The 16,087-nt window shown below is 42.1% G+C and overlaps 1 protein-coding gene across 1 annotated transcript; it reads left to right on the forward strand.

Moving 5' to 3' along the window:
* The first annotated feature begins 257 nt into the window (after window positions 1-257).
* Window positions 258-1,295, forward strand: LOC117032353 (olfactory receptor 1L6). The gene has a single exon (XM_033123794.1). It carries the CDS (start codon window positions 345-347, stop codon window positions 1,293-1,295), a length of 951 nt encoding a protein of 316 aa, XP_032979685.1. The 5' UTR covers window positions 258-344.
* Window positions 1,296-16,087: the final 14,792 nt, after the last annotated feature.

Genomic DNA, 16,087 nt, shown 5'->3' on the forward strand with positions numbered 1-16,087 from the left:
AAGACCCAGTCTTATATTTATAGTACAATAAGACCGGATCTTATATTAATTTTTGCTCCAAAAGATGTATGAGAACTGATTATCTGGCTAGGTCTTATTTTCAGGGAAACACGGTATAAACACATGGGAAACCTTTAGTTTCTCATTTAGGAAGCAGCTGGGAATTTTTAACAGTTCCCTTGTTGGATTTTACTACCTGTTTCTCTGTAGTTTGTTGACGCAAATGTTCTTGAAAATCCTAAGAAATAGAGGTGGACTTTTTTCTAAGACTGGAGGTTACAGAAGAAACTGTCTTGATCAAATTGTCCTTAATATCGCTCCCACTGCTTCTCCAAACCCAGTCCATGAAGGCAAGAGACATGGAGATAAAGAACTACAGCAGCAGCGACTCAGGCTTTCTCCTCCTGGGCCTCTCTTCCAACCCTCAGCTGCAGACACCCCTCTTTGCCAACTTCCTCATCATGTACGTAATCACCGTGGTGGGAAATGTACTCATCATCCTGGCCATCTGCTCTGACTCCCGGCTCCATACACCTATGTACTTTTTTCTCAGCAACCTATCCTTCACAGATATCTGCTTCACCACAGTCATTGTGCCAAACATGCTGGTGAATTTACTGTCAGAGGTAAAATCTATCTCCTACGTGGGCTGCCTGGTCCAGATGTACTTTTTCATGGCCTTTGGGAACACGGACAGCTACCTGCTAGCCTCTATGGCCATAGACCGGCTGGTCGCCATCTGCAACCCCTTCCATTATGATGTGGTAATGAACCCACGGCGCTGCCTCCTCATGCTGCTGGCTTCTTGCACCATCTCCCACCTGCACTCCATGTTCCGTGTGCTTCTCATGTCCCGCCTGTCTTTCTGTGCCTCCCATGTCATCAAGCACTTTTTTTGTGATACCCAGCCTGTGCTAAAGCTGTCCTGCTCTGACATATCCTCCAGCCAGACAGTGATCATGACTGAGACCTTGGCTGTCATTGTGACCCCCTTCCTGTGCATTCTCTTCTCCTACCTGCGAATCATCGTCACTGTGCTCAGAATCCCCTCTGTAGCCGGGAAGTGGAAGGCCTTCTCTACCTGTGGCTCCCACCTGACTGTAGTAATCTTATTCTACGGCAGCATCACCTATGTCTATTTTAGGCCCCTGTCCATGTACTCGGTGGTGAAGGACCGGGTAGCCACACTCATGTACACAGTAGTGACCCCCATGCTGAACCCTTTCATCTACAGCCTGAGGAACACAGATATGAAGAGGGGTTTGAGGAAATTAAGGGACAGAATTCATTCATAGAAGCAACAACATGGGATGTTATAATTGGGAGATGACCTAAGAGGTGACAGGTGATCCTCCTTCCTAACTACTTTTCACATGGCAGACAAAGAGGTCACGATGTGTGGTGTTGAATGGCAGTTAGAACCTGCTCTGAAAGCTAAAACACGTGGTTTCTCACAGTCACCTTGACCACATATATGTTCAATCCAGAGGCGGGGTCCTGCTAGGAATCCAGACTTCAGGAAAACAGTTTCTGCCACACATAGAGTGGAAGAATGCTATCTCCAATAATTCTTCTATAAGTTTGACATCAGCTAGTTCTCAAGCAATTATAAAGTTCCATTAGCTTTTAGAATAAAAAATTACATGAGTTTGGTAGGGAATTGGTCAACACTCCTCGAGGAATGACCTAAAACTGGCCATAAGAATGGGTTGACTTTTGAAAAATGAAAGTTCATTACACAAGGACATAGGCAGAATGTTTCAAATAGAAGAAACCACCCAAGCAGGAAGAGGCAATAGGCAGTGGATTCTGTTTGAGCGACAGTGATGATACCTGTGAGGCTTGTTCAGTTTGAGAGCACAAAGAATAACACGGAAAAAATAGAAAACTCTACAAGCAGAGGTACACCCCCACCCCCAACACCAAAGTTCATCACAGTGTGAATACTCAGCCTCCACTCCCTTCCCTTCCTCTTCAGTCTTCCTTTCTCCACATAGTCAGAATCCTCAGTGAAATGCCCTGTATATTCTGGGAAAATCAATGTGTATCAGTCAGGATAGGCTAGGCTACACCGTGGAAACAAACAATTTCAAATATCTTTGGCTATTAAAGCCAAAGGCTTATTTCTTATTTACACTGCATGTCCACCATAAAAAAGTATAAGGGTGATGCTGGTTTTGTACACTCACGAGGGGACCAAAGCCGATGGGGCAGGCACCACTGTGAATACTAATCATCACGCTGCCGGGAGCTGAGAAAGGCTCTTGAAGATTTTGCTTTGACAATTAAATACTCTGGCCCGGAAGTGACTCACACCATTCGGACCACTACTCACTGTCCACAACTAATCACATGACCCACCCACCCAAACAAAATGGAGCCCAAGGCACATTCCAACTATGCATCTGTACAATGGAGAGCCAGAAGTATTTGGGAAAGAGCATTAATGACCATTACAGGATTCTAACACACAAATACATAAGTATTTGTTGCTTTATCAATCCTTCCCTGATTATGTCATTGTCAATAACAATAGAAATGTAAGATACATACTCTCTCTGGAGTCCTTTTGCCTCAATTATTTCATCAAGTTTCTACCACCACCACCACCTTTTCTGGGTCCTAAGTTTGTGGATGGCAGGACCTAAATTTGAATACAAATCTTTTGGCCGTAACAATGTAACAGGAGGTTTATAGCAACCTAATGGAACCAGGGACACCTAGGGCCCAACATCAATGTCACTGACATTGCTATCACAATGTTCTCTTCTAGTTATCAGCAAGCAATCAGTTATCCAGGAAACAAACTCAATTTACAATGGCCTACACATTAGCACAGGAACACCTGGCTTTCACCACTATCTGCCGCCAATCACTTGGCTTCGGGGATGCTGGCCTAGAAGATCTGTGCCCTTCCCACTTCCTCTATTTATGTGCCATAGTTTTCTCATGCTTAATCAAGTACAATACACCACTTCACAATGTGAAGAAAGCCTGGCATATATTAAATAAATATAAATTCATTAATTACAGCTTCTGGTAACATAGAATGCTAATTAAGTCCTTTGGTCCCAGGAAACATATTTTTTAGGGTTGACCTCACTCTGCCATCAGCCGCAGTCTTCTGTTTCTTAGCAACAAACAGTCACTAAAAAATGAAGATCTTTTATGTATAAGCCTACAGATATTCCTAAAAGTTAAGACCAAAGAGAATTCTAGATAAAAAGACCATGTGATAAGATGTTATGTAAAGAAATTACCAGTCTGGCCCTCAGATTAGTCTTAACCATCTTAGTCAGAGCTAGAATTTTGTTTCTCTCAGAATATGAGACAATTCCCCAATGAAATTCTATCACCCTTCAGAAGCAGTGAGCTGATGTAGGCAGAAATAACTGGGGATATTAATAAAAGTTTTGCTATCTAAACCAGGGTGCCCAGAGTTAACTTGGGAAAATGCTAATAAGTCTTGGTAAGGATGAAATAAATCCCTTCTGAAAGTTGATATAATCAGAGGACAGGTCTAAGCAGACCTTCTGTAGACCTTGCCAGGTTGGCTTCTGCACAGCCCTTGGGAGTAAACCAGGAACCTCTTTGACAGCCTCTCTTCCCACCATATAAATACCTGGGAGGCTGGTTGAAAACAATAGTAGGATCATTTTATAGGCATGTCCTTTGATGAGAAAATTGTGAAGGGAAATGTATTGGGTTTTTCTATTGTGAGTTCATTATGTATATCTAAATGTTGGAGATTTTGCTCCATACTAAACTAATATAAATGTAGTTCAATTTGAGAGCAGGGAGGAATAACACTGGAAAAACAGAAGAATCTACAAGCAGAGGTACACCTCACAACACCAAAGAGTCATCAGAGTGTCAATATACAGTACTCCACTCCTTTTCTCTCCCGTCTTAAGTCTTCCTTTCTCCACATAGCCAGAATGTGGAGAAACATATTTGAACATATTTTGTCTGTCTGAGTGAGTGACATAAACTAGGAAGGGTGTGAAACATGAAAGCTGAGGCGGGCCTCGGGAAGACTGCTTAGTATTTCTGACAAGTACTTAAGAATTGGATGAAGATGGAAGGTGAAGTCATAGGAATAGCGGCAGCAGGGCGCACTTTCTGAGTTCTCCTCCGGATCTTGTTGCAAACGGGAACTATAACCCATCGAGGAAATTTTCGCTCACCACACAATATAGTGGGGATATTCGTGGATTGCTTGAAGCTAAGAAATTCTTGGGGGTGCGCTGGCTGGACGGAGCAAGGAGAGGAGGAGGAGGGGCGGCGTGGGAGCGCCGGCCGGCAGCGGCGGGAGAGCCCAGCCCCCAGCGGAGCCTCGGCTGGCGGGGGCGAAAACCGAAAACCACTGTGCCGGCACGCATGGGATCCCAGGCGGAGCGGAGAGCGCAGAGACCGGGGGTAGGCTCTTTCCCTGCTCCCACGGCTGATTTCTCCCGCCGGGAAGGCGGCGCGCCCTGCGGCGGTCGGGGGGCGCAGTCTCCATACCTGGGCCCCTCCCCCCCGCCTGCTCTCCCAATCCTACCCCGCCCTTCCAGAGACTGGGACTGGAAACCGCGGTGGAGCCCCGCTGTGCCGGGCGCGCACAGGAGCCCAAGGCGGAGCAGAGAGCGCAGAGACCAGGGGTGGGCTCTTTCCCTGCGTCCCACGGCTGATTTCTCACGCCGTCCCACGGCTGATTTCTCCCGCCGGGAAGGCGGCGCGCCCTGCGGCGGTCGGGGGGCGCAGTCTCCATACCTAGGCCCCTCCCCCGCCTCGCTCTTCCAATCTTACCCCGCCCTTCCAGAGACTTAAACCGGCCCCTGAACCGAGGAGTGGTATCTAAGGCTCACGCTTTGGGAAGCCTGACGGGCAGCCCTGACCCAGGCAGATTGGGCAGTGTGCGTGATTTTGGCTGCGCTAGGAGAGAAGAGACGCCTCCACCCCCAGCCACCACCTTTTCTGGCCTGCGGGAAGAGGGCGACGCACGGCTGGGCTGGGAGAGTGAAGACCCCTCCATCTCCAGCCCCCACCCTTCCTGGCTTGCCTAGGGTGGGGTGGGTGCAGCGGCCGAGACACACCCGGAGATCAGCAGTGAGGCAGGCGCAGCTCTGGGCTTTCAGCAGATCAGAAATCTCCCGCCCGCACTCACACACACACACTGAAGAGGTGCCTTAAGACTCAAAAGTTTTGGTCACGTATCTGGTGGTGCCACTCTCAGTGTGCATTTGTGCAGGCAAGGGCAGAAACTGCATTGACATTGTAAAAACTATCATCCAGACCCCTCAGGCCCACGCTTTTAAGTCTGCAGTCCCAAAGTCTCTCTGGGCACCAGGTGACCGGCTCTGCCTGCGCAATAAGCAGGGGGCTCCTTGGTACAGCAGAGAACAACCTAGACATTGCTTGGTGGGCTTAGGCCGAGACTGTCGCTGCTTTTTGTATTGCTTTGTTTTGTCTTGTTTTGCTTTGTCTTTATATCTTTGATATCTTTGCCTCTGTCGAGTGGGGTTATCAGGTGGTTTTGCATGTGAACGTATTTGATATTTTTCTTTGTTGTTGTTGTTGCTGTTGTGCTTGGTGATTTGCTTTGTTCTGAAACTGCCCTGCCGGGGCCCAGCTTGTGAGGCACGGTCAGCAGATCAGAAATATCCCGCCCGCACCCATACACACACACTGAAGGAGTGCCCTAGGACTCACGAGCTCTGGACAAAGGACTGGTGGTGCTCCTCTCGGTGTGCATACGTGCGGACAAGGGCAGAAGCTGCACTGACTTTGTGGAGACTATCATCCAGACCCCTCAGGCCCACGCTTTTAAGTCTGCAGTCCCAAAGTCTCTCTGAGCACCAGGTGACCGGCTCTGCCTGCGCAATAAGCAGGGGGCTCTTTGGTACAGCAGAGGACAACCTGGTCTTTGCTTGGTGGGCTCAGGCCGAGACGGTCGCTGCTTTTTGTTTTGCTTTGTTTTGCTTTGCTTGGTTTTGTTTTGCTTTGTCTTGTATCTTTGATATCTTTGCCTGTGTCGAGCGGGGGTTATCGGCTGTTTGTTTTTTTTTTTTTTTTTTCTCTTTGCTGTTGTCGTTGCTGCTGTGCTTGGTGATTTGCCTTGTTCTGGGACTTCCCTGCCGGGGCCCAGCTTGGGTGGCACGGAACTCGGCATATCCGGGGGCCAACTCCAGACCAAATCGGAGTGCAGCCGGGTTTGACCTGCAGGTCACACACCTAGAGGGTTTCTCAGCAGGCTCTGGAGCCCATAGAGGCCAAATCACATTGGGGTGGTAAACCCTCACACAGCAGAGTGCCCTGCGGGGGGCAGAGCCAAGTCTCACGGCAGGTCAGCCCAGGAGGTGACCCCACCTGCTCATTAGCGGGAAGCAATTAAAGATCTTCTTGAACGGGACAGTGTACACAACACTAGACTCACCTTTGGAGCACACGCAGAGGAGGACGACGTGGTGCGAGTCAAATATAAAGGACACATACTACATAAGATAACCTAGCAAGAACTAAGAACTCTAGGGGATCTACCTAATATATCAAAATAAACACAGTCAGCCACAATGGGGAAACAAAGATACACGTCCCAAATAAAAGAACAGAAGAAGCTTCCACAACTGGAACCAAATGAAGCAGACGTAACCAACCTCTCAGAGACAGAGTTCAGAACACTGGTGATAAGAATGTTTAAGGAGCTTAGAGAAGACATAAAGAAGGATGTAGAAATCATAACAAACGAGCTTAGAGAAAACATAAAGAAGGATGTAGAAATCATAACGAAAAACCAGTTGGAACTAAAGAACACAATTACCGAAATTAAGAACTCACTTGAAGGAATTACCAGCAGGCTAGATGAAGCAGAGGATCGAATCAGCGACTTAGAAGACAAGGTAGCAGAGATCACCCAAACGGAACAACAAAAAGAAAAAAGAATAAAAAACAATGAAGATGGCCTAAGAGACCTCTGGGATAACATCAAGCGCAACAACATGCGCATCATAGGAATACCAGAAGGTGAAGAGAGCAAGCAAGGGATTGAGAACATATTTGAAGTAATAATGTCTGAAAACTTCCCCAACCTGATGAAGGAAACCAACATACAAGTCCAGGAAGTGCAGAGAGTTCCAACCAGGATTAACCCAAACAGGTCCACACCAAGACACATTATAGTTAAAATGGCAAAGCTTAAAGACAAAGAGAGAATCCTAAAAGCAGCAAGAGAAAGACGGAGGGTTACATACAAGAGAACTCCCATAAGACTATCAAATGATTTTTCTACAGAAACATTGAAGGCCAGGAGGGAGTGGCAGGAGATACTTAAAGTGATGGAAAACAAAGGCCTACAACCTAGATTGCTTTATCCAGCAAGGCTATCATTTAAAGTTGATGGAGAGATAAAGAGCTTTCCAGAAAAAAATAAGCTAAAGGAATTTATTACCACCAAGCCAGCATTGCAAGAAATACTAAAAGGACTTCTGTAAATAGAAGAAAGATCAAAACAACCTAACTACAAATTTAAAAATGGCAATATCTATGTACCTATCAATAATCACTTTAAATGTAAATGGATTAAATGCTCCAATCAAAAGACATAGGGTGGCTGAGTGGATAAGACAGCAAGACCCTTGTATATGCTGTATACAAGAGACTCACCTCAGAACAAAAGACACACACAGGCTGAAAGTGAAGGGTTGGAGTAAGATATTTCATGCAAATGGAAACGAGAAAAAAGCTGGAGTTGCAATACTTATTTTTGACAAAATAGACTTTAAAATGAAGAACATACTAAAAGATAAAGATGGGCACTATATAATAATAAAGGGATCGATCCGACAAGAGGACATAACCCTAGTAAACATCTATGCACCCAACATAGGAGCACCTAAATATATAAAACAGGTACTGACTGACATAAAGGCAGAGATCAACAGTAACACTATTATAGTCGGGGACTTCAACACACCTCTGACCACAAGGGACAGGTCTTCCAGACAGAAAATCAATATGGAAACAACAGCCTTAAATGATACATTGGACCACTTGGATTTAATCGATATTTTCAGAACATTTCACCCCAATGCTGCAAAATACACCTTCTTCTCAAGCGCACATGGAACATTTTCCAAGATAGATCATATGTTAGGCCACAAAACAAGTCTTGATAAATTTAAGAAAATTGAAATCATACCAATTGTCTTCTCTGATCACAATGCTATGAAATTAGAAATGAACTACAGGAAAAAAACGGGAAGACACACCAATTCATGGAGGCTGAATAACTTATTACTAAATAATGAATGGGTCAAGCAGGAGATCAAGGAAGAAATCAAAAGATATTTCGAGATAAATGAAAATGAAAACACGACGACCCAAAATCTATGGGATGCCGCGAAAGCAGTCCTAAGAGGGAAATTCATAGCTTTGCAGGCCTACCTAAAGAAACAAGAAACATCACTAATCAACAGTTTATCTTCACATCTAAGGGATTTGGAAAAAGAACAGCAAAATAAGCCCAAAGGGAACACAAGGAAGGAGATAATAAAGATCAGAGCAGAAATAAATGAAATAGAAACCAGAAAAACAATACAAAAGATCAATGAATCCAAGAGTTGGTTCTTAGAGAAGATAAACAAAATCGACAAACCTTTAGCCAGACTCATTAAAAAAAAGAGAGAGAGGACCCAAATTAATAAAATCAGAAACGAAAGAGGAGAAGTGACAACGGACACTGCAGAAATACAAAGAGTTTTAAGAAGTTACTATGAGCAACTATATGCCAACAAATTTGACAATTTGGAAGAAATGGACAATTTTCTAGAGGCGTACAACCTTCCAAGGCTAACTCAAGAAGAAACAGAAAACCTGAATAGATTGATTACCACCACGGAAATTGAATCAGTAATCAACAGTCTCCCAACAAACAAAAGCCCTGGACCAGATGGCTTTACAGGTGAATTTTACAAAGCGTTCAAAAAAGAATTATCACCAATTCTCCTCAAGCTCTTCCAAAAAATCCAGAAGGAGGGAAGACTCCCAAACACTTTTTACGAAGCCACTATCACCCTGATCCCAAAATCAGACAAAGACACCACAAAAAAAGAAAACTACAGGCCGATATCTTTAATGAACATAGATGCAAAAATCCTCAACAAAATATTAGCAAACAGAATTCAGCAATACATTAAAAAGATCATTCACCACGATCAACTGGGATTCATCTCTGGTATGCAGGGGTGGTTCAACATCCGCAAATCTATTAATGTGATACACCACATTAACAAAATGAAAAATAAAAATCACATGATCATATCAATAGATGCAGAAAAAGCATTTGATAAAATCCAACAGCCATTTATGATAAAAACCCTTAAGAAAGTGGGAATAGAGGGATCTTATCTCAACATAATAAAGGCCATATATGACAAACCCACAGCTAACATCATACTCAATGGGGAAAAGCTAAAACCATTCCCCCTAAGATCAGGAACAAGGCAAGGATGCCCACTATCTCCGCTTCTATTCAACATAGTTCTGGAAGTTCTTGCCACAGCAATCAGACAAGAAAAAGAAATAAAAGGCATCCTGATTGGTAAGGAGGAAGTAAAGTTATCATTGTATGCAGATGATATGATACTATATATAGAGAACCCTAAAGACTCCACCAAGAAGCTATTAGAGCTGATAGATGAATTTAGTAAAGTGGCAGGATACAAAATTAATATTCAGAAATCAGTTGCATTTGTATATACCAATAATAAAACATCAGAAGGAGAAATTAAAAAAACAATCCCATTTACAATCGCTCCAAAGACTATAAAATACCTGGGAATAAATTTAACCAAAGAAGTAAAAGATCTATACTCAGAAAATTATAAGACACTGATGAAAGGAATGAAGGAAGATATAAATAGATGGAAACACATATCATGTTCATGGATAGGAAGAATTAATATAGTTAAAATGTCCATACTGCCTAAGGCAATATACATATTCAATGCAATTCCTATCAAACTGCCAACGTCGTTTTTCACAGAAATAGAACATATAATCCTAAAATTTATATGGGACCGTAAAAGACCCCGAATAGCAAAGGCAATCTTGAGAAATAAGAACAAAGTGGGAGGTATAACAATACCTGACTTCAAATTATACTACAAGGCTACAGTAATCAAAACAGCATGGTACTGGCATAAAAACAGACACATAGATCAATGGAACAGAATAGAGAGTCCAGAAATAAATCCACGCCTATATGGCCATTTAATCTACGACAATGGAAGCAAGAATGTACGATGGAGTAATGACAGTCTATTCAATAAATGGTGCTGGGAAACCTGGACAGACACATGCAAAAAAATGAAGTTGGACCACCTCCTTACACCATATACAAAAATAAATTCAAAATGGCTTAAAGACTTAAATGTAAGGTCTGAAACCATAAAATACCTAGAAGAAAATATAGGAAGAAACTTCTCAGACATTACCCGGAGTAAGATTTTTACTGATATACACCCTCGCGCGAGGGAACTAAGAGAAAGAATAAACATGTGGGATTATATCAAACTAAAAAGTTTTTTCACAGCAAAGGAAACCATCAATAAAACAAGAAGGGATCCTACTGAATGGGAAAAGATATTTGCCAATGATATATCTGATAAGGGATTAATATCACAAATCTATGGAAAACTTACTCAACCCAACTCCAAAAAAACAAACGATCCAATTAAAAAATGGGCAGAGGACTTGAAGAGACATTTCTCTGAAAAGGACATACAGATGGCAAATAGACATATGAAGAAATGCTCAACCTCACTAACCATCAGAGAAATGCAAATAAAAACCACAATGAGATACCACCTCACCCCAGTCAGAATGGCTATCATCAATAAATCAACAAACAACAAGTGCTGGCGCGGATGTGGAGAAAAGGGAACGCTTGTGCACTGTTGGTGGGATTGCAGACTGGTGCAGCCGCTATGGAAAACAGTATGGAGGTATCTCAAAATTCTGAAAATGGAACTACCTTATGATCCAGTAATTCCACTCCTAGGTATCTATCCGGAGAAATCCAGAACTTCAATTCAAAAATCTCTGTGCACTCCTATGTTTATTGCAGCACTATACACAATAGCTAAGACATGGAAACAACCAAAATGCCCATCGGTAGATGACTGGATTAAGAAACTGTGGTACATTCATACAATGGAGTATTATACAGCCATAAGGAAGAAAGAAATCTTACCATTTGCAACAACATGGATGGATCTAGAGAACATTATGTTAAGTGAAATAAGTCAGACAGAGAAAGATAAGTACCATATGATCTCACTTATTTGCTGATTGTAAAGAAAAGAATAAGTGAATGAACTAATCAGAAACAGTTTGGGAGACAATGAGGAAAAACTGAGGGTTGCTAGATGGGCGGGGGGGGGTGGGAGGTGGGGGGGAGGGTGAGGGGATTGGAGGGCAGTCGGTGACCACAGGATGGCCACGGGGTTTGAAAATTAATCTGGGGAACGTAATTTGGTGGTTACCAGAGCGTAAGGGGGTTGGGGGGTGGGGGATGAGGGTGAGGGGGATCAAATGTACGGTGATGGAAGGGGAGCTGACTCTGGGTGGTGAACACACAGTGTGATTTATGGATGATGTGATACAGAATTGCACAACTGAAATCTATGTAATTCTACTAACAATTGTCACCCCCAATAAATTAAAAATAAATTTAAAAAAAAAAAAAAAAAAAAGAATTGGATGAAGAAGATACTAGCAAAGAGGACTGAAAAGGAGTAGTAATATAATCCAAGAATAGAAGTGTCCATAGGCCATGGGTATTCACCAGCATCACAATATGGTGAGTTTAAGCAAAACAAACCTGGAAGATTGTCATTGGCTTTAGTGACGTGGAAGCCATTGTTGACATTGGTAATGAAGCTGCACAGGAGGAAGGGAAAAGGAGCCAGACTGGAGTGGGATAAAAAATAGGTTGTGCTCAGGGATGATGTTGATGCCTGATCACTGCACTGTACATCTGAAGCTGAAGCTGAACAATAATGAATGCCAACTACAATTATATATATATATACATATATGTATATATATGTATATATGTATATATATATATATGTGTATATATGTATATATATATGGTTACAATAAGTGGAGTACAGCATTAGGAATGGAGACAGTGGAAATGTAATGGCTGTACGCAATGTCAGAGGGGGGTTATCACTGTGTGAGGGATATAAATGATAAATGTCTATTACATTGTTTTGTACACCTAAAACTAATAAAAAAATAAAACAAAAAGAAATAGGTTGTGAATCTTACACTAACAATGAACCTGAAAAGGAAATTAAGAAAACAATCTTATCAGTAGCATCAAAAAGAACATGTGACTTAGGAATAAACCTAACCATGAGGGTATACGATTTACACATAGAAACCAAAAACATTTGATGAAAAAAGTAAAGGAAACCCAAATAAATGGAAAGATATCACCTGTTCATGGATTGGAAGACTAAATATGTTAAAATGCCAATACTACATAAAGTGGTCTATAGATTCAATATAATCCCTATCAAAACCCAAAATCCAAGGGGCATTTTTAACAGAAGCAGATAAAGAAATCCTAAAATTCATATGACACTACAAAGGACCTCATATGGCAAAAACAATCTTTATACTAAAGAACAAAGGTGGAGGCCTCACGGTTTCACGCTTTCAAAATATATTACAAAGCTACCATAATCAAACCAGTCTTGTGCAGTTATAGAGACCAATGGAACAGAATAGAGAGCCCAGAAATAAACCCATGTAGACAGGAATAGCTAAGCCTTCAAGCATATACAATGAGGAAAGGATGGTCTCTTCAACAGATGGCGTTGGGAAAACTGGAAATATCCACATGCAAAATAATAAAATTGGACCTTGTCTTACACCACTCCCAAAAATCAACTCAAAATTGATTAAAGACTAAAATGTAAGACCTGAAACTATAAAACTCTTAGAAGAAAACATAAAGTAAAGGCTTATTGACATTAGTCTTGGCAAGGATTTCTTGGATATGACACCAAAAGCACAGAAAACAAAAGCAATACAGACAAGTGAGAATACAAGGTCTGACAATTAAGTTCGCAAACTCACCCTAGAAAAAGTGCTCCATACCTCATTGCTGAATATCACCATGGTCACCTTCAAAGTACTCCCCTTGGGAAGCTATGCACCATTGCCAACACCTAGTCCACCCTTCAAAGGAATTTTGGAACTCTTTTTCTGGAATGGCCATCAGAGCTGTCGTCGTATTACACTTGATGTCCTCAATTTTATCAAAATGTCTTCCTTTCAATATTTCCTTTATCTTTTGGTAAAGAAAGAAGTCATCGGGGACCAGATCAGGTGAGTAGGGAGGGTGTTCCAATACAGTTATTTGTTTACTGGCTAAATACTCCCTCACAAACAGTGCCAAGTGAGCTGGTGCATTGTTGTGATGCAAGAGCCATGAATTGTTGGCGAAAAGTTCAGGACGTCTAACTTTTTCATGCAGCCTTTTCAGCACTTCCAAATAGTAAACTTGGTTTGTCCAGCTGGTACAAATTCATAATGAATAATCTCTGATATAAAAAAAGTTAGCAACATTGTCTCAAAAAGTTCTTGAACTTAATTGTCAGACATCGTACATTATTTATATCATTAGTACTTATATCCAACCCACTCATTTACAAAGCATTTTTCAGACATGTTTATTCAGTGACAGAGCCAGAATGAAAAGCCAGACCTGTGTGACACCCAAAACCATACTCCTGTCAATATACGATATACCAGCCACTCATGGAAGTTGTAACAACTGGATATTCTAAGCCAGGACACACACCTAACATTCCTTCCTATTTCCTACTTGCAGAACACCAATGCCAAGGGGAAACCAGAGCCACATGACTGAATTCCTCCTTCTGGGACTGACCAGTGACCCCGAACAGCAGGCGTGGCTCTTTGCCAGCTTCCTGGCCATGTATCTTGTCAATGTGGCTGACAACTCAGTCATCATTACAGCCATCTGGGGGATGCTTGCCTCCACACCCCTACGTATTTCTTCCTCTCCAACCTGTCTTTGTGGACATCTGCTTTATAAATATCATCATGCCCAAAATGCTGGAAAACATGTTGAGCAAGAGCAAGAAGGTCCCCTTTGCCCAGTGCCTCCCCCAGATGTACTTCTTCATGGCCTGTGCTATCACTGACAGTTTCCTCCTGGCCACCATGGCCATTGACAGCTATGTGGCCATGTGTAACCCACTGCATTACACCATGACCATGAACCCCAGGTGCTGTCTCCTGCTGCTGATAGCATCCTGGGTGGTATCCCACCTCCACTTGCTCACCCACATGATTCTCATGGCCCGCCTCTCCATCTGTGGGCCCAACATCATCCACTTTTGTGTCTCCTCCAGCCACTGGTAAAGCTCTCCTGCTCTGACTTCCGTCAATGAGCTTTTGGCCTTCACAGGAGGCTCCTTTGTGATCATGAGTCCCTTTGTCTTTGTCATTGTCTGATACATCTGTACCACCCATGCTGTCCTGAGGGTCCCTTCCGGGAGAGTCAGATACAAAGTCTTCCCTACCTGAGGATCTCACCTCACCACGGTGGCACTATTCTATAGGACCATAATGTCCACGTACATTCACCCCTCATCCACCTACTCAGTGACAACAGTGTGGTCACTGTTATCTATACAGTAATTACCTCCATGCTGAACCCTTTTATCTATAGCCTTAGGAATGATGACACGAAACAGGAAGACAGAATAGCATAACCCACATATGATACTTCTCAGTACTGATTCATTCAACAGGAACCCATGAAACACCTGCTCTGTGCCAGGAACTGTACTCAATTATGAAAATATTGCAAAGACATGTCAATCATAGCTCCTTCTTACAGGTCAGTAAGTGGGGATTAATTACAATCAGTAAATGGGGATGAGACAATTGAAATAAAAGGTTATTTTGTACTTTTTGGTAAAAATAAGTAAAGTGAGAAATAGATACTGATATCTTCCTGTATTATACACAGGTTTCAGAACTGCAGCAGAGTTTGAAGCCTCTCCCTGATTTCTCCTTCTCCCTCCTCAATAAATCTCTTACACACTGAATCCCACCTTGGCATCTGCTTCTCAGATGCCAAACTAATGCATGCATCACCAATGACCCTGCAAACAGTTCTACTCCTTGGTAGATATCCTAGACAAAACTGAACAGGTATGCGAGGAGACTGTACAAGAATGGTCATTGGTGCAGCAGTTCAAAATGGAACAAAATGATGTTTGGGCTTCATTTATTGTGATTTGTACTCTCTCACCTATAAAAATAATCTAACTTGATATGAAACAAATAAAGAAAAAAATCCCAGTTCTCTAGCTGTTTCTGCTGAAATAATAAAGCTTGGGCTACCATTCAAACATCAATGATAGAACAACAAAATAATAAAAGATTGCTATTGTGAAGATGTTCTTGTCAGACGATGGTGATCTAAAATGTTTCTCCAATTTGCACAGAAAAAAATTTTTAAAGAAGAAATAAATAATGGAGAAGGCCAAGCCAGTGTATTCAAATGTCATTTTTTTAATGGGAAGATAAGGAGTTCCATTCACAATAATAAACAATTTTTGGGAAAAGTGTCAAACACCTGGCAACAAGCTCAAATGCCCATCAACATGAGAATGGATAAATGCATTATAGTGCAATCCCACAATAGAATGTAAGTCCACAATTCCTTAGCTACAATCCGAAAATCCAAAAATTAATAAAAGGTACTTTAGAGAGTTTCAGCAAACTCATTTTGCAGCAGAATCTGACCTGGATTGATATGTGGCTGTTTAAAAATATGTGTCTATCACACTTGGTATAAATATTCACGCAGTTTCTTCCAAAATATTAGTGTTTGATTACCATGTGTAGCATTAGAACTTCCTGGTGTATCACATAATGATACATACACAGTATTCTTTTCTAAAGTAGGAAAATTCTCAATTTGCAAATGAAAATCCCTAAAGATATAAGGTAGGACAGTGCAAACCTATACTATACAGCAGTGAAAAAG

Source organism: Rhinolophus ferrumequinum, chromosome 12, assembly GCF_004115265.2.
Source record: "Rhinolophus ferrumequinum isolate MPI-CBG mRhiFer1 chromosome 12, mRhiFer1_v1.p, whole genome shotgun sequence".
Taxonomy (NCBI): domain Eukaryota; kingdom Metazoa; phylum Chordata; class Mammalia; order Chiroptera; family Rhinolophidae; genus Rhinolophus; species Rhinolophus ferrumequinum.

Coding starts and splice junctions, on each gene's coding strand:
- LOC117032353 (XM_033123794.1), top strand. CDS start 345: ATGAAGGCAAGAGACATGGAGATAAAGAACTACAGCAGCAGCGACTCA.